Source organism: Watersipora subatra, unplaced genomic scaffold (genome assembly GCF_963576615.1).
Source record: "Watersipora subatra unplaced genomic scaffold, tzWatSuba1.1 SCAFFOLD_230, whole genome shotgun sequence".
Lineage (NCBI taxonomy): Eukaryota > Metazoa > Bryozoa > Gymnolaemata > Cheilostomatida > Watersiporidae > Watersipora > Watersipora subatra.
Window position 1 is genome coordinate 16,594 of NW_027045378.1, and position 18,644 is coordinate 35,237.

The 18,644-nt window shown below is 36.2% G+C and overlaps 1 protein-coding gene across 2 annotated transcripts; it reads right to left on the reverse strand.

The window, feature by feature from the left end:
* Nucleotides 1–5,570: 5,570 nt before the first annotated feature.
* LOC137410397 (kinesin-like protein KIF21B) lies at nucleotides 5,571–18,348 on the reverse strand. Of its 2 annotated transcripts, none has more exons than XM_068095824.1 (7): nucleotides 17,398–18,348; nucleotides 17,028–17,229; nucleotides 15,224–15,579; nucleotides 9,951–10,115; nucleotides 7,856–8,156; nucleotides 7,091–7,290; nucleotides 5,571–6,034 (listed from the first exon to the last, which is right to left on the reverse strand). In XM_068095824.1, the coding sequence occupies exons 3-7, from the start codon at nucleotides 15,316–15,318 to the stop codon at nucleotides 5,980–5,982; spliced, it is 816 nt and encodes a 271-aa protein (XP_067951925.1). In that variant the 5' UTR covers nucleotides 15,319–15,579; nucleotides 17,028–17,229; nucleotides 17,398–18,348; the 3' UTR covers nucleotides 5,571–5,979. The 2 variants fall into 2 exon arrangements, with proteins under 2 accessions (XP_067951925.1, XP_067951924.1); XM_068095823.1 differs by having other exon boundaries at nucleotides 15,224–15,387; nucleotides 15,471–15,579; nucleotides 17,028–18,348.
* Nucleotides 18,349–18,644: the final 296 nt, after the last annotated feature.

The window sequence follows — 18,644 nt, forward strand, 5'->3', positions numbered from 1 at the left end:
TGATTGGCCCTTACCAAACAGTTTGCTCCAAAGAAACAGCTTAAATATTATGCGGGATTAGTACTTGATTGTAGTAGAGAGTGAGACAAGAGTGAAAAATTTTAAGGAGAAAGCTAACAGCCACCAGTCTACCTAGTCACCTTTATGACAGTCTTAGTCACCAGATGGTCCAAAGTAGATGACCAATTCCCCTAGTCACTTGGACTAGGGGACTAGTCCCTAGTCATTTTGGATGTATAGCTTGTTGACCGAGCTGATGGTGTTACGAAGAATCTCATTTAGCGGGTGGTACTTTTAAACCTACTTATTATGAATATTAGCAGTTTTAGAAAAATTTGCTATGTTACTCTCAAGAAAGTGTACAAAATGTTTTTACTGCAAGTATATTGTTCATGGTGCTTTATTATTAGTCATTTTTATTTATCACACAGCTAGAACGGAGGGTGATCTTTCCCGTTATCTGATTATCGTGGTGAGCTATTTAATCCAAAGTAAACAAGTTATTTTTCTTTTAAAAAATTAGCATACCAACAAAAAACTTTTCTTAAATAGAAATTAAAAAATATGATACAGCCTAACGGACTCAGCCACTCTAATTTTTGGCGCAATTACAATGATTTTTCAGCAACTACATCAAAGTTTTGTATGTAGCCCACAACATTGAATGGTAGAAAGGGAGCTATGAGTCCATGAGCCTGCTACATTAAAAACTAAATATAAACATAAACTTGACTAAACCAGTTTGTTGTTCCTCCATACATAAGGTACATAAGGCTACATAAGGGTACATAAGGCTACATAAGGGAAAGTCATCACTTTATTACTAGCGTGCTAGTTTGCTAATAGCGTTCATCAATTGAGTCACTTTTTATTATAGGTATACCATTATTTTAATGCTTCAAAACAATATTAATATAATAACACAATTATATCAGGTTGAACATAGACTGGAATAGATGGTGATATGGTTGGATTTTAATGCCTATGTAATTTCATTTTATCATTCATTTCACCAATGTTGTCATTTGATTCAAATTCAGTTGTGGAGTGTGTGCACCTTTGTTTTAGGATTTGTGAAAATCACTCTAGGTCAGTCAGAGACTTGTGATCATCAATAGGCTTGTGCTCCAGACTTATCACTTTATGTATTTTGATGCCCCTTTTATCATAAACTAGCACAGCGCTAATGCCGATGATGTGCAGGAAAATATCCAAACAAAATTAATATATATTAATTATAATAAATGAAATAATTGCGGCTTAGCAGCATTATGCATTTCATGTGCACAACAAGAGAACAGACAATCTAAAAGAGCAAACAGTCATCTAGGAGTATGCACAAGGGCATGCAAGAAGGGCTGCAAAGATTGCTTCCTACCAATAAGTGAGTGAGAAGTCTTGGTGTAATAAATAATCCAAATTAGGGTTAAGTAAAGGTAGCCTTGCAGTGCAATAAAACTAAATAACGCATCATGCATGATATACTTTCTTGATATTTTCATTATACCTATACAACATATCCATAAACATGCATAACTGCCACAGAAAACAATGTTTCTGTGCAACTGGTTCCAACAACATTCTCCACACTCGAAAAAAGATGAAATTAACAGCAAGTTTTCTTATTACTATTCTTAATTGCTGCTGTTATAATTTCTCCGCAAAACCAATATTTGGTACAAAAAAATTTCTCAAGAATTTAGGACAGCTTGTAACATTTCTTTTGCAGTAACTGCATTTATATCGATAGCATTGACTACGGTTTTGAACCTCCGTCTGTATAAAACAGTCTAAAATGCATCTGAGGTGTTATTTAAGACTGGCTTCAAATATTTTCGCGAGCATGATCAGTCTCTCCTTTCTCTGTGGCCGTACCAATATCTTTTGAGAAATCTCCCCTCTGCGTAGTGGCCTTCGCATAAACAAGATTGTCGATAGTTGCTTATTCAATGTGTGAACATGTAGTAAACAGCGTTGAGAAACTGTCTGAGCTTCTTAGTAGAATAAATATTTCAATAACCAGATTGTTGCAATGTTAAAAAGATAACCTACGAAACGAGTCGTGAAAATCCGTCCATTTTACGATTCAAAGCTGCACGAATGCATAACGACAGTAGTGCGAGCATAAGACGTTTGCAAAGTTGGTACATTTGTCAATGGGCTTACTGCAACTATAATAGTTTATAGTACAACTATCATGAACTATCTCGCGTTAATAAATTTGGTATTTAATACGCATTTGCGATGGTATTACAAAGTCAGAGAAAAGAACAAGTGAGGTATATCTAATAAAATGCAACATCAAACCTGAAAACTATCTATGAAGTTGGTTTTGTAACCAAAGTCTATCATATTTAGCTGTTGTAAGAGTGGCAACATCAATTATAGCAGTTATAATTGTTCTTTTTTATCAAACCATGAACTATATCAACAGGAAATTAACTTATAATCTAGTATGGCAGAGCGCTTCGTGTTTTAGTTCTCAAAGCATCACAGACGGCTAATAGTTCGTACTGAAACTGGAACGAACCGCCATGCCGAGCTTATCTTTAGCTTCCTTCGAACGCTCGGAGACTATTGAATGAAAGTCTTGCTCGACTAGCTAATCGTGGGTCTAAAAATGAGAAAGGCGACAACTTTTAACGAATTTATGAATAATTATTGCTTTTGAGTGTAAATGTATTACAAGATGAAGTCGGAGGCTCTTCTTATTGACATTGGCGGTGATGCTGCTTTACGATGCGTTAAAATAACTAGGAATTGATTCGTTTGAATTTTTTTGTAAGAAAAAATAACAATTGAAAAGTTAGAAAGTAATTACAAATTATATATCTTTGTAAATTTTTCTTACATTAGTTCAACCAATGATATACAGCCCCACAGGCTGTATATCATTGGTTCAACATATGTACATTGGAATCAAGCTTAAAAAACAAAATATCTGAATATGCTCTGGTGTTTGTTGATTAAAATTTAGCATTGAGGTAGATTATTTAATAGAATCTAGCATGAGCAAAATTCTGGCTAAAGCATGGATGATTTCAAGTTACCATGTAAAAGTAAAACTAATCATAGAAATAGCCGTTTGTCTATTAACCAAAATGCATTTCACTCTAGCAAAGCAAGCAGTTTTTGTTGCTTCTTTCAGCGTATTCTTGAAAGCAAGACTCTTTATATACTGATACCAATGACATATGCCCCCTAGCCTGGGGGCATATGTCATTGGTATCTGGCTCTTGTGGGGGATTGGGAGAGAGGGGGTAGCCTGGGCATGGATCTCTCCCAATCCCCACAAGAGCCATGCCCAGGCTACCCCCCATATCTATGGGGAGTGGTTATATATCATTGCTGATACACATTATTTTCTAAGTGGCTGAAAGCTCTGAAATCTTAGTCAGTTGTGGCTAGATTATACTTTATCAGTAGGCCTAAATATTACATATTTGCAGACAAAGTGACTCAAATACAAATATACTAGAGCTTTTGAGGATCTTGTATCTTACGTGAATTCAGTAAAGATTTGACTTATTGCATATCTTCTCAAAATTTATCTTGCAGTATGGAAATTTTTTATTTTGCTGTCAATAGCAAATTAGACAGAAGCTCTTGAAAGGGTATGATATTTTCAACCTATCTCTGAAATTACCTTAATACATTAGATGACCCATAGAAAACTGAGTGATGTCGGTGTGTGAAATTTTAATGCCATTACTTTGGCATTAAAATAATACTTACCATTATTTTTAGAAGAAGGTGAAAGACAGTTTTGCAAAATACTAATGAGGAAGCAGATTACTTTAAACGGAGCAGTGGAGCTCAACACTAAATTAGTGAAGTGTGAGTGGTTATAGGTGTGAAGTATCTCTGCGTATTCTGTAAAATGGAACGTGAGATACTTTCCAAACAGTGCACATTTTACATATAGTCTTGGCTCATGTTCTGATCACTAAGTGTGTAAAAACTCACTAGAGTGTTTTTGTAGGGAGTGAATGCTCTCGACACAGCGAGAAAACTCTCCTGTTAAATATACATAACATTTGATCTAATTCAACATGCCTGCATTGTGAAGCGTGCAAACGTCTGGCTCATTGCTTTATGCCATACTTCCAAACGATACCTGGGTGGTATGGTTTGCTAAAGAAATATGTTTTTACCCTAACAGCCTTACAAGGTAATGATTTTTTATCGTCACGGTCACACCTATGGCAGTTATTTCGGAGCTCAAGATGTAAATGTAAAAACTGAAATTAGTAAAATAAAGTTGAGATTAATATTATACAAACAAGATGTCACTTTAACCACATTTACATATTTAAAAAATTAATCTTCTTCAATAAGTTTATTTTTTGAATAAGATTATTTGATAAAAAAATTAAAGATTTAAGTTAGTAAAGAGTCTTCCAGGTGTAGTAATTGGATTCCTGTTCATAGATAGACATGATGTCTTCCAGGTGTAGTAATTGGATTTCTGTTCATAGATAGAAATGATGTTCAAAACGCATCTGGCATTGAAAGATATTTCTTACATTATCAAATCAAAACTACCTTATTTGGTGATGCAAGAGTACAAGTTTAGTTGCAGTTTGTTTCAAGTGTATTATTAACGTTAGTTAGCAAATGCAAACTGGCACCTGCGACTGGTATTATTTCAATGATAGTTCTTAAAACTCGCTCAAAATTCATGACTCAGTCGCAATGCAAAATTAGAAAGTGGAGTCAGTTATTTGGTATCACTAAAAAAATGCCAAGTAAATTGTTTGTTTATTAATATTTAAAATGTTTAGTTACAAAAGCCTTTGGAAAGCGTTGACTGCTGCTAACAGCTTGATAATGGCGTTCCCTTAATAATAACCTTTAACTCAAAGTTCTTTAGATGAGAAGTCATTGAGAAACATATTAGTTTTCTCAAACTGACCAACTGGAAAAAAAGGGAATACTATAACATGCTCCACCCACACAGTACCAACTCATTATCAATGTTTAACTGTAGAGTAAGTAAGCAAGTATCACAGAGGGCTTCAAAGACCACATGGTAGACTACATTATGAGGTTTTTTATTACTTCGCAATACTACCTTCAGAACTGTTATCTTGCAATACTACCTTAATAACTGTTACTTTGCAATACTACCTTCATAACTGTTACTTTACAATGCTACCTTCATAACTGTTACATTGCAATGCAACCTTCATCACTGTTACTTCGCAATACTACCATCATAACTGTTACTTTGCAATACTACCTTCAGAACTGTTACTTTGCAATGCTACCTTCATAACTGTTACTTCGCAATACTACCTTCAGGACTGTTACTTTGCCTTTAAAAGTATCATTTTGATGTGTTTCCTTCCTTAAGGTGAATTATCATATCTATAAATGCATGCTTTTATTGGACCGAGGATGCAAACGCATGCAGCTCAACAATGAAACACTCAACTATTGATGTTATTGTATAGTTTTAATAAAATTAGACTAGCTGTGAGCCAATGTTGTTATGATAAACATATGTAGGTACCTTACAAAATTAGAGCAAAGTAAAAGGATTCGTGTTGATACATATGACAGCTCCATTACTCTTAAAGTTAATTTATTTGTGAGATAATTTCAACGAACAAGATTGAATACAATAAAGCCTATTGCACCAAAAATAAATGCGCATTTCGAAAATCTACGGCCAGTTTAAACAGACAAAGTGTTTAAAAGGTTAAAATAAATATCGACGAGAAGAGAAGAATAATTGCATCGATGGATATGATGTAACATCATGATGATCTTTGACAAGAAAGAGTTTATAGTCGGATGTGTACTAGGAATATAGACACACGCAAAGTACATGGGTCAAACAATTTGAACATTGATTTAAAAAAGGAATGTATAAGATAATTTTCCTGCATAGTCATCAACCGAAAAGAAAACAAAAATAGCTACATAAATACAGACAAGAAATATGAGAATATGGAGAATGAATCTGCGCTTTGGCTATGAACTGTATAGTTTATGTGGGTCCATCCACCAGATCCTTATCGTGCAATCACTGAAAGAGCATGAACCATGTCTGTTATACATGCTAAATCGTGGCGCATGAAAAGTTCTTGGACAAAGAACAAGATATGTTGGTACAACCAACCAAAGTTATCAACTTCTCCATTTGGCATATTTACACAATTCACACAATGATGCTATTGAATAACTATAAAAGAAACTGTCAGCCCAATATATTGCATTTATTTAAGATTTTGTTTGACGTATCAACAACGTTGGATGCTTAAGGAGTTCTAGTCGCGTTAAAAATATCAATAGGTTTTGCTCCCAATTGACAAAGTAGCATCGCAATCATTTGACCGCTATACAATTTGTAAAACGTCACTTTTGAGGCATCTGTATTGCCACACCGATCGACTAGGTAAGTAGTCACACAGTCAGTACAAAAATCATTAGTATTGCTTAAGCGAACGGTTCTCAGTAAATCAGGCAACAAGACGCTATGCGACTACTTGTGCTTACTCATGATTTATCATTAAAAATGGGTATAAGATTTTGTGATTATACTCGAATACATACAGTAATCAGTGAATTAATTGGATTTAAGGAAAAGCCAGTAAATCTATACTATTTGGCTAATTGGCCAAGTGTCTCATTAGAACACATGGCTGACAGACGTAACATTAAATTTACAATAAGCTTACTTAATTTGTATATTGAACAATTACCTACCTCTGGTGACAGTAAGTACTATATACTAGTTAGTAGATATAGTGAACAGTTACCTACCTCTGGTGACAGTAAGTACTATATACTAGCTAGTAGATATAGTGAACAATTACCTACCTCTGGTGACAGTAAGTACTATATACTAGTTAGTAGATATAGTGAACAGTTACCTACCTCTGGTGACAGTAAGTACTATATACTAGCTAGTAGATATAGTGAACAATTACCTACCTTTGGTGACGGTAAGTACTATTTACTAGCTAGTAGATATACTGAAAAGTATCCTGCCTCTAATGGCAGTAAGTACGATATACTAGCTAGTAGATATATTGAACAATTACCTACCTCTAGTGACAGTAAGTACTATATACTACTTTACCTAGAGGCAGTAAAGAGATTGCTGCGGTTGGTAGCCATAGAGTTGACGGCTAATGAATGAGCACGCACTTCATCTAGCTGCTGGCAAGTCTCGTTTGACCGAATCTTCGCAGTACCAGAGCGACAGCAGCTTAGCAATATGTCATTATCTGGTAGCATGCACATGTCGGTGATCCAGTCCTTATGGGCGCCATTAACTGACTGAAAACAATGCAAGTTGAGGAATGAGGAACCAGGAGTTTGTTTGAAATTGACATTCAACTTAAGCGGAAAGGAGCGGCGTGAACAGCATTAAAGATGGTAAAGATTAAACACTGGCAAATCAACTTGTCCCTTTTGAATGAGTCAACAATGCAATCCTGCAATATGAAACTTTTAATCATAAACGAGTCTCTGTATTGTAACAAACCTACAAGACATTTGCAAATATTGGTGAGAGACACAGCATAATGTCTTGCGTATGACAGGTTGATCTGGTGAGACTGAACCAGATGGGCTCAACAATGCAGCAATGACTAGGTCTGACATATTTTATATTGACTCTGATCTCTAGGCCATCAAGTAGGATCACAATTGGATTGAGTGATTACCAGGAAAACCGATATACTGATATCAATCATTCACTCCATCTCAAATATTACTTCTAATAAAAAATATTTATTACAAAGTGGTGATCTTGATTGGTGACCATTACCGGAAATAACTATCACCTTTATTTTGCTATTAAATAGAGCAACACCTGGTATTGTAAAAACACCAATTTTACCTGTGGTTGAGAAGAGGGTTCACTGAGGTTCCATTTTTTGATACACATATCCCGAGAACCACTAAAAAGGATGTCCTGACGATGCGCGAGACATTGAACACCATCATAGTGAGGAGGGTCCATAGTAAATTTGGCCTGAAATGGATAATTTGAAATTTGTTCATTGGAAATATCAAATCCCTTAATTAGATGATCCTTGGAGCCAGTTAAGAGTTGTTCTTTCCCTCTTGAGTCGTTGTATAAACTAAGGCAAATAATCGGTGCTTGGTGGCCGCTAGCAACCTGTCCGACTGCCGATAGCCTGTAAACGTACAATATTTTACAGATCACCAGCCTTCACAGATTAAATGAATATAGCAATTAGTCATCAAAAAGGTGCAGAAGCTAAATTGCTAGATTTAGTTGTAAGTGCTGTTAACAATATATATATGGTTAAATGATGTTGTGCATGCAAGCGGACAACCAATGAAAAATAACTGTCAGTTGCAAAATGCCACACAGGGTAGATCAAATACACATTAGGAGTGACCCTTGGACTTATACAAAGAAAAAAGATTAGGTTTGTGCGCATAAACCACTGATAGAAGAAAGGTTATAGTTGTGTACATAAACAACCTATAGAAGAAAGGTTATAGTTGTGTACATAAACCACCTATAGATGAATGGTTATAGATGTGTACATAAACCAACTATGGAAGGTTATAGTTGTGTACATAAATCACCTATAGAAGAGAGTTACAACTGTGGTGGATTTTCTAAGATTCATACACCAACCTCTAATAATAGTAAGTACTATATACTAGCTAGTAGATATATGGATAAGTATCCTACCTCTAATGGCAGAAAGTACAATATACTAGCTTGTAGATATATGGAGAAGTACACTACTTCTAATGGCAGTAAGTACAATATACTAGCTAGTAGATATATGGAGAAATATCCTACCTCTAATGACAGTAAGTACAATATACTAGCTAGTAAATATATCGAGAAGTATCCTACCTCTAATGACAGTAAGTACAATATACTAGCTAGTAGATATATCGAGAAGTATCCTACCTCTAATGACAGTAAGTACAATATACTAGCTAGTAGATATATCGAGAAGTATCCTACCTCTAATGACAGTAAGTACAATATACTAGCTAGTAGATATATCGAGAAGTATCCTACCTCTAATGACAGTAAGTACAATATACTAACTAGTAGATATATCGAGAAGTATCCCACCTCTAATGACAGTAAGTACAATATACTAGCTAGTAGATATATCGAGAAGTATCCTACCTCTAATGACAGTAAGTACAATATACTAGCTAGTAGATATATCGAGAAGTATCCCACCTTGGATGTGCTATAAAAAACTTTTCATATTTTTTATTATTTTACCTATCTATAATTTTGCTTGTTACATTTGCATTAGACCCTTGCCATACGAAATCAATTTGTTCCGGTGTTGGCATCGTAACATAAAAATGTCGTATAGAGGGGTGTAGAAGCCCATCATGATTATTTAATACAAACACCCCTTGGTGAAAATCATCAAACTTTTATATTTTCGTACTGACAGATTGATCTGGTGAGACTGAACCAGATAGGCCCAACAATGCAGCAATGACTAGGTCTGACGTATTTTATAACGACTCTGATCTCTAGGCCATCAAGTGGGATCACGATTGGATTGAGTAATTACCAGGAAAAACTGAAATACTGAAATCGATCATTCACTCCATCTCAAATTTTATGTGATGTACAACACTAAAAATTAATGACAAAATATTATGTTAACCTTGGTAACTACAGTTACTAATACTAATATTTTTAAAGTGCTTTTAACAGAAATAGCTGTCAATGAGAGTGTGTGCCTCAGAATTCTCTAATTTTCGTAATCTTCAATTTTTTTAACTGGAAAATTCTCAAACTATAATATACACAAATATTTACAAGGAAATTGAAGACAAGCCGGCATCCAAACTAAATCCATCATTATCAGAGGGATTCTTAGCAACAACATTACATTTATGGACAACATACAAACTAACAAATGTAGATTTTTATTCTAGGGATCGTAACTGAAAAAAACGCATCAACTTACGTATTGAGGTCCCAGAGCCGAACGGTGGTTCCAGTAGTTGTGTATAGTTTATGTCCATCTCTGCTGACTTGGATATCAAATATCTGCTGCTCTCCCTGTTGGAGAATACCCTGACTGCTCGACGCTGGCTCCACAAGGATACTGTCATGCACTAGACCAGAGGAACTGCAACATAAGATATAAAACCTCACATTGTGTCCATCTCTGTTGGCACAGTATTCATTATAATAGGAACTAACCGTTATGATAGGAACTAACGGTTATGATAGGAACTAACCGTTATGATAGAAACTAACCGGTTTGATTGGAACTAACCGTGAGAATAGGAACTAACTGTTATGATAGGAACTAACCGTTACGATAGGAACTAACCGTTACGATGGGAACTAACCGTTACGATAGGAACTAACCGTTACGATTGGAACTAACCGTTACGATTGGAACTAACCTTTACGATGGGAACTAACCGTTACGATAGGAACTAACAGTTATTATAGGAACTACCCATTATGATAGGAACTAACCGTAAGGATAAGAACTAACCGTTATGATAGAAACTAACCATTACGATAGGAACTAACCGTTATGATAAGAACTAACCGTAATGATAGGAACTAACCATTATGGTAAGAACTAACCGTAACGATAGGAACTAACCGTTATGATAGGCACTAACCGTAAGGATAGAAACTAACCATAAGGATAGGAATTAACCGTTTTGATAGGAACTAACCGTAAGGATAGGAACTAACCGTTATCATAAGAACTAACCGCAAGGATAGGAACTAACCGTTACGATAGGAACTAACCGTTACGATAGGAACTAACCGTTGTGATAGGAACTAACGGTTATGATAGGAACTAACCGTTTTGATAGGAACTAACCGTAAGAATAGGAACTAACTGTTACGATAGGAACTAACCATTACGATAGGAACTAACCGTTATGATGAGAACTAACCGTAACGATAGGAACTAACCGTTATGATAGGCACTAACCGTAAGGATAGGAACTAACCGTAAGGATAGGAATTAACCGTTTTGATAGGAACTAACCGTAAGGATAGGAACTAACCGTTATCATAAGAACTAGCCGCAAGGATAGGAACTAACCGTTACGATAGGAACTAACCGTTATGATAGGAACTAACGGTTATGATAGGAACTAACCGTTTTGATAGGAACTAACCGTAAGAATAGGAACTAACCGTTACGATAGGAACTAACCGTTACGATGGGAACTAACCGTTACGATAGGAACTAACCGTTACGATAGGAACTAACCGTTACGATTGGAAATAACAGTTATTATAGGAACTACCCATTATGATAGGAACTAACCGTAAGGATAAGAACTAACCGTTATGATAGAAACTAACCAATACGATAGGAACTAACCGTTATGGTAAGAACTAACTGTTATGATGAATACTAACAGTTATTATAGGAACTAACCGTTATGATAGGAACTAACCGTAAGGATAAGAACTAACCGTTACGATAGGAACTAACCGTTACGATAAGAACTAACCGTTACGATAGGAACTAACCGTTACGATAGGAACTAACCATTACGATAGCAACTAAACGTTATGATAGGAACTAACCGTAAGGATAGGAACTAACCGTTATGATAGGCACTAAACATTATGATAGGAACTAACCGTTATGATAAGAACTAACCGTAAGGATAGGAACTAACCGTTATGGTAAGAACTAACTGTTATAGTAAAAACTAACAGTTATTATAGGAACTAACCGTTACAATAGGAACTAATCAATACGATAAGAACTAGCCGTTACGATAGGAACTAACCGTTACGATAGGAACTAACCAATACGATAAGAACTAGCCGTTACGATAGGAACTAACCGTAACGATAAGAACTAACCGTTACGATAGGAACTAACCATTACGATAGCAACTAAACGTTATGATAGGAACTAACCGTAACGATAGGAACTAATCGTTATGATAGGCACTAACCGTAAGGATAGGAACTAACCGTAAGGATAGGAATTAACCGTTTTGATAGGAACTAACCGTAAGGATAGGAACTAACCGTTATCATAAGAACTAACCGCAAGGATAGGAACTAACCGTTACGATAGGAACTAACCGTTATGATAGGAACTAACGGTTATGATAGGAACTAACCGTTTTGATAGGAACTAACCGTAAGAATAGGAACCAACCGTTACGATAGGAACTAACCGTTACGATGGGAACTAATCGTTACGATAGGAACTAACCGTTATGATAGGAACTAACCGTTACGATTAGAACTAACAGTTATTATAGGAACTACCCATTATGATAGGAACTAACAGTAAAGATAAGAACTAACCGTTATGATAGAAACTAACCATTACGATAGGAACTAACCGTTATGATAGGCACTAACCGTAAGGATAGGAACTAACCGTAAGGATAGGAATTAACCGTTTTGATAGAAACTAACCCTAAGGATAGGAACTAACCGTTATCATAAGAACTAACCGCAAGGATAAGAACTAACCGTTATGATAGGAACTAACGGTTATGATAGGAACTAACCGTTTTGATAGGAACTAACCGTAAGAATAGGAACTAACCGTTACGATGGGAACTAACCGTTACGATAGGAACTAACCGTTACGATAGGAACTAACCGTTACGATTGGAACTAACAGTTATTATAGGAACTACCCATTATGATAGGAACTAACCGTAAGGATAAGAACTAACCGTTATGATAGAAACTAACCATTACGATAGGAACTACCGTTATGGTAAGAACTAACTGTGATGATAAAAACTAACAGTTATTATAGGAACTAACCGTTATGATAGGAATTAACCGTAAGGATAAGAACTAACCGTTACGATAGGAACTAACCGTTACGACAAGAACTAACCGTTACGATAGGAACTAACCGTTACGATAGGAACTAACCATTACGATAGCAACTAAACGTTATGATAGGAACTAACCGTAAGGATAGGAACTAACCGTTATGATAGGCACTAAACATTATGATAGGAACTAACCGTTTTGATAAGAACTAACCGTAAGGATAGGAACTAACCGTTATGGTAAGAACTAACTGTTATAGTAAAAACTAACAGTTATTGTAGGAACTAACCGTTACGATAGGAACTAACCAATACGATAAGAACTAGCCGTTACGATAGGAACTAACCGTTACGATAGGAACTAACCGTTACGATAGGAACTAACCATTACGATAGGAACTAACCATTACGATAAGAATTAACCGTTTTGATAGGAACTAACCGTGAGGATAGGAACTAACCGTTATGATAAGAACTAACCGCAAGAATAGAAACTAACCGTAAGGATAGAAACCAGCCGTTACCATAGGAACTAACCAATACGATAATAACTAGCCGTTACGATAGGAACTAACCGTTACGATAGGAACTAACCGTTACGATAGGAACTAACCGTTACGATAAGAACTAACCATTACGATAGGAACTAACAGTTATTATAGGAACTACCCATTATGATAGGAACTAACCGTAAGGATAAGAACTAACCGTTATGATAGAAACTAACCATTACGATAGGAACTGACCGTTATGATAAGAACTAACCGCAAGGATAGAAACTATCCCTAAGGATAGAAACCAACCGTTACGATAGGAACTAACCAATACGATAAGAACTAGCTGTTACGATAGGAACTAACCGTTACGATAGGAACTAACCGTTACGATAGGAACTAACCGTTACGATAGCAACCAAACGTTATGATAGGAACTAACCGTTATGATAAGAACTAACCGTAAGGATAGGAACTAACCATTACGATAGCGACTAAACGTTATGATAGGAACTAACCGTAACGATAGGAACTAACCGTTATGATAGGCACTAACCGTAAGGATAGGAACTAAACGTAAGGATAGGAATTAACCGTTTTGATAGGAACTAACCGTAAGGATAGGAACTAACCGTTATGATAGGCACTAACCGTAAGGATAGGAACTAAACGTAAGGATAGGAACTAACCGTTACGATAGGAACTAACCGTTACGATAGGAACTAACCGTTACGATAGCAACCAAACGTTATGATAGGAACTAACCGTTATGATAAGAACTAACCGTAAGGATAGGAACTAACCATTACGATAGGAACTAACCGTTACGATAGGAACTAACCATTACGATAGCAACTAAACGTTATGATAGGAACTAACCGTAAGGATAGGAACTAACCGTTATGATAAGAACTAACCGTAAGGATAGGAACTAACCGTTATGGTAAGAACTAACTGTTATAGTAAAAACTAACAGTTATTATAGGAACTAACCGTTACGATAGGAACTAATCAATACGATAAGAACTAGCCGTTACGATAGGAACTAACCGTTACGATAGGAACTAACCAATACGATAAGAACTAGCCGTTACGATAGGAACTAACCGTAACGATAAGAACTAACCGTTACGATAGGAACTAACCATTACGATAGCGACTAAACGTTATGATAGGAACTAACCGTAACGATAGGAACTAACCGTTATGATAGGAACTAACCGTAAGGATAGGAACTAAACGTAAGGATAGGAATTAACCGTTTTGATAGGAACTAACCGTAAGGATACGAACTAACCGTTATCATAAGAACTAACCGCAAGAATAGGAACTAACCGTTACGATAGGAACTAACCGTTATGATAGGAACTAACGGTTATGATAGGAACTAACCGTTTTGATAGGAACTAACCGTAAGAATAGGAACCAACCATTACGATAGGAACTAACCGTTATGATAAGAACTAACCGCAAGGATAGAAACTATCCGTAAGGATAGAAACCAACCGTTACGATAGGAACTAACCAATACGATAAGAACTAGCCGTTACGATAGGAACTAACCGTTACGATAGGAACTAACCGTTACGATAGGAACTAACCGTTACGATAGCAACTAAACGTTATGATAGGAACTAACCGTAACGATAGGAACTAACCGTTATGATAGGCACTAACCATAAGGATAGGAACTAACCGTTTGGATAGGAATTAACCGTTTTGATAGGAACTAACCGTAAGGATTGGAACTAACCGTTATCATAAGAACTAACCGTAAGGATAGGAACTAACGGTTACGATAGGAACTAACCGTTATGATAGGAACTAACTGTAATATCTTATGTTGGACAGTTTGACTGTATGTGTGGTAGAGAAGGTAACAAGTAGCCATATAAATGTAATTGCATCTGAAAGCGAGTAAGTATGAGTCGAGCTAGGCTTACCTGAGCACTGTTATACATGGCCCACATTTTGACAAATGAATTGGAGACAGTGTAGACAAGCCAGTTGTCCTCGCAATATCGAACTTTGGAGACATAGTTAGGGTGGCCACCAAGACACAAAACTTCTGAACCAATTGACATGTCCCACACTTTGCACGTCAAGTCTGCGAGACAAAAGGAAACGCAGGTCAATTATGAGGTATTAGAATATGTTAGTGCGTTAGATTAGAGTCAAGTTGACACTTACCTTTACTGCCAGAAACCAAAAGATTGTCGGCGGCACATATAGATAGTACAGCCTTTGTGTGACCAACTGCCTTCTTTACACATATGAGACTCTGGTTGGAACTTGTCACCTGCAAGAGACCCACCAAAATGAAAACATGTAAATTTAAGTAACAATGTTGCTGAGCTTCTAGTAACAACATCGCTATTACAATTTGATAAGGTTACACATACATAGCTCTTAGACAGAAACCAATCATACCTCCTATAAATGATCTACTGCAGGTATAAAGATGACTCGAAAATATCTTCACCCCAATGTTCTATTAGTGAAATTTTTTACGTCAATCGTTTTAAAGGCTTATGGGGAATAAAAATTATGCTTTCAACATATAATTATTTTACTTGCATATCGTGTAGTTAGTCTAATGCTAATTTAATGCTCTCTAGCCATTTTACTATATCAAAGAGTGCATCGCTTAGCCTAGAAAAACTAACATTAAAATCGTAACGATTCCTAAAATTATTATTTTCTTGTAAAGAAGAGGTGCTGCAGTCCGTGGTTTGGTGTGCTACTAGAACACCAAAGGCAAAAAGTGGGGCTAGTTGGAAGAGTAGCGATTTGCCAACTCATAGCAATCAAAATAGAGGCTCATGAAGCAACGGGCTACAATAGGAGTACTTTGGAGCAGCATCGCTCAATATTATCGTCATAAATAAACCTCTCCAAGTCGTTATACAATGGGACTACTATGGACTACGAATGCCTATTGTTTGCTCATCTGGCTAATCACTCGTGTTGTTTGAAAAGCAAACATTTGTAAGCACTTGCCTAGTTACAAGTTACTCCTAGGATGCCATGGCTAGTATCACCTCTCTAGTCAAGATACACAAGGTCATAAGGTCAATTGCCCAACTAGTTGCCTAGATTGTGTATAGATTGTGTGTAGACAAGTGTACCAGACACATGATGTAGCGAGGTTGTTTACAATACATTGTCGCATGGTAAAAATCATAGACTACAGAAAACGTATTGTAAGGCCATTCAAAAGGTTTACGCATTGGGCTTTTATCTAAGAGCTGATAACGCCAAAATTGAGTTGGCCCCTTCAAAGCAGTGAAACGCATCTGTTATAACAAACCACTCTGCGATTTGGTGCGCACTCTTTGTTAATTCTTGCTATTTGAGACTAACAACACTAATTCTAGCCTGAGTTTCTAATTTCTAAGAGATGCAATATTCCTATTTAGTCCAATGTGAGCCGAATAGTATATCTTTAGGGGAATGGCATTAGGGCAACTGTTTGTTCAGTCTGAGACTTTTTGCAGCAGTACTCAGTCAGCAATGCTCTAGAAACACGCGACTGTTCATCATCGTGATTATGAAATGTTTTTTCCATGCTCGGTTAATATTTGTTTTTGAATGATTTTAATGATGTTGGAGGTATCACAGTAAGTTAGTATTAGGCTGTATAGACTCACATACATGCAAATCCAGCTCATAATTTGTTAGTCAACACATGAAGACAATTACGTAAGTAGTTCAACGGGTTAAACTTGAAAACTTGGGCCTCATTACTTTGTCACAGCTGCTGACGGTGCCAAAGCTCTGCGCCTTTTTATTTTGTGTGCCGCCAGTTTGTGTGTTGGTGAGCCTAATGATTACATTAGTACTGTCAGAGTCCTGGAGTGGCTGGCGTCTCCTGCTCAGCGATGGCGAGGATGGGGGTGTCAACCGCACGTCTTTTATTTCAGAAGTGGTCAACTGTGATTTATCTCTGCTGAAATTAAAATAGCAGAATAAAATTCAGCCTGCAGAGCAAGAGAATCATTATAGCTCATAGTGCGAAATGGAATATTTAAATTTGGAGAGACACTTTCATGAACTTTTTTATACTAAAATTTAAGCCTATACCAGTTACAGAATTGTCACCCTTTTATTAACACACTTCTTTGTTTAAGTGAAATCTCTCCTGACAGCTCTGCCAGGTCTTCTTGAAGATGGTCAGACTCTACAAGAATTAGAAATGATAAAAACCAGCTGATTATATCAAGTCCTGATGAGCATATGAAGGTTTTAGCAATGCTTTCGACCAGTATTCATATGGGTAGAATAGCACCAGTGTATATACGTATATGGGTAGAATAGTTACCAGTGTATATACGTATATGGGTAGAATAGTACCGGTATCTATACGTATATGGGTAGAATTGTACCGGTATCTATATGGGTGCTATTCTACCTAGTATAGATACTGGGTAGAATAGTATCTATATGGGTAATCTTGGCCTTGACCTTTAAACGGTTGCATCAACCAAGGGTGATCAACTGATCAAGGCGGCAAAAGAAATTAACTGAAAGCAGCTGTCATATATGTTATAGCAGTTGTTATATATGTTATAGCAATTGTTATATATGTTATAGCAGTTGTTATATATGTTATAGCAGCTGTTATAAATGTTATAGCAGCTGTTATATATGTTATATCAGCTGTTATATATGTCAAAATATGATGCTAGTAAGCGATCAATGAAAGTAATCTAGACTTGCGCACTACGCTTACTGCTTCTAGCGAGCTGCTCTTCCTTGTGTTAGTCTAGCAAAACATTATCGAATTAATTGTTACATGATATACCTTACCCGCCTTAGCTTATTATGGCGTAGACTTATTATGGCAATAACTTACTTAACAAGTTGTATACCATTACTGTTAACAAACTGTAGATTTCACCTTAGTTGGTGGTCTTTAATACTTCTGAAAAACTCAGATTTTGCCCCCAAGTGAACAATAGTCTAGAGACACCTCATTTAATACTCTAACATAGAATTCAATTCTTTTTTAAAAATTACAGATAAATAATTTATAGATAGGCTAACTTTCAATATTATTTGCGTTCAACAAAGTTTACATAAGTTGGTAAAGCACAATGTTCAAATACTATTTGACTAAGAAAAATGTAACTAGCAGTTGTGACAGAGCTAAAACATAAGTTAATCATGTAAAATGTATCAAATAGTTTGTAGCTCTGAAAGTTTCAAGTTAATTACAAAAGATACATGAACGCTACGTTTTTTGTGGCGTTAAGAAGAAAAGCAACAAATGACAGCCACTGACTTACATTTAAAAAATGTGTCAAAATGTGTAAGAGTTGAGGCTGTTGTGGCTAGACACACGAAATAACGCGTCACATTGAC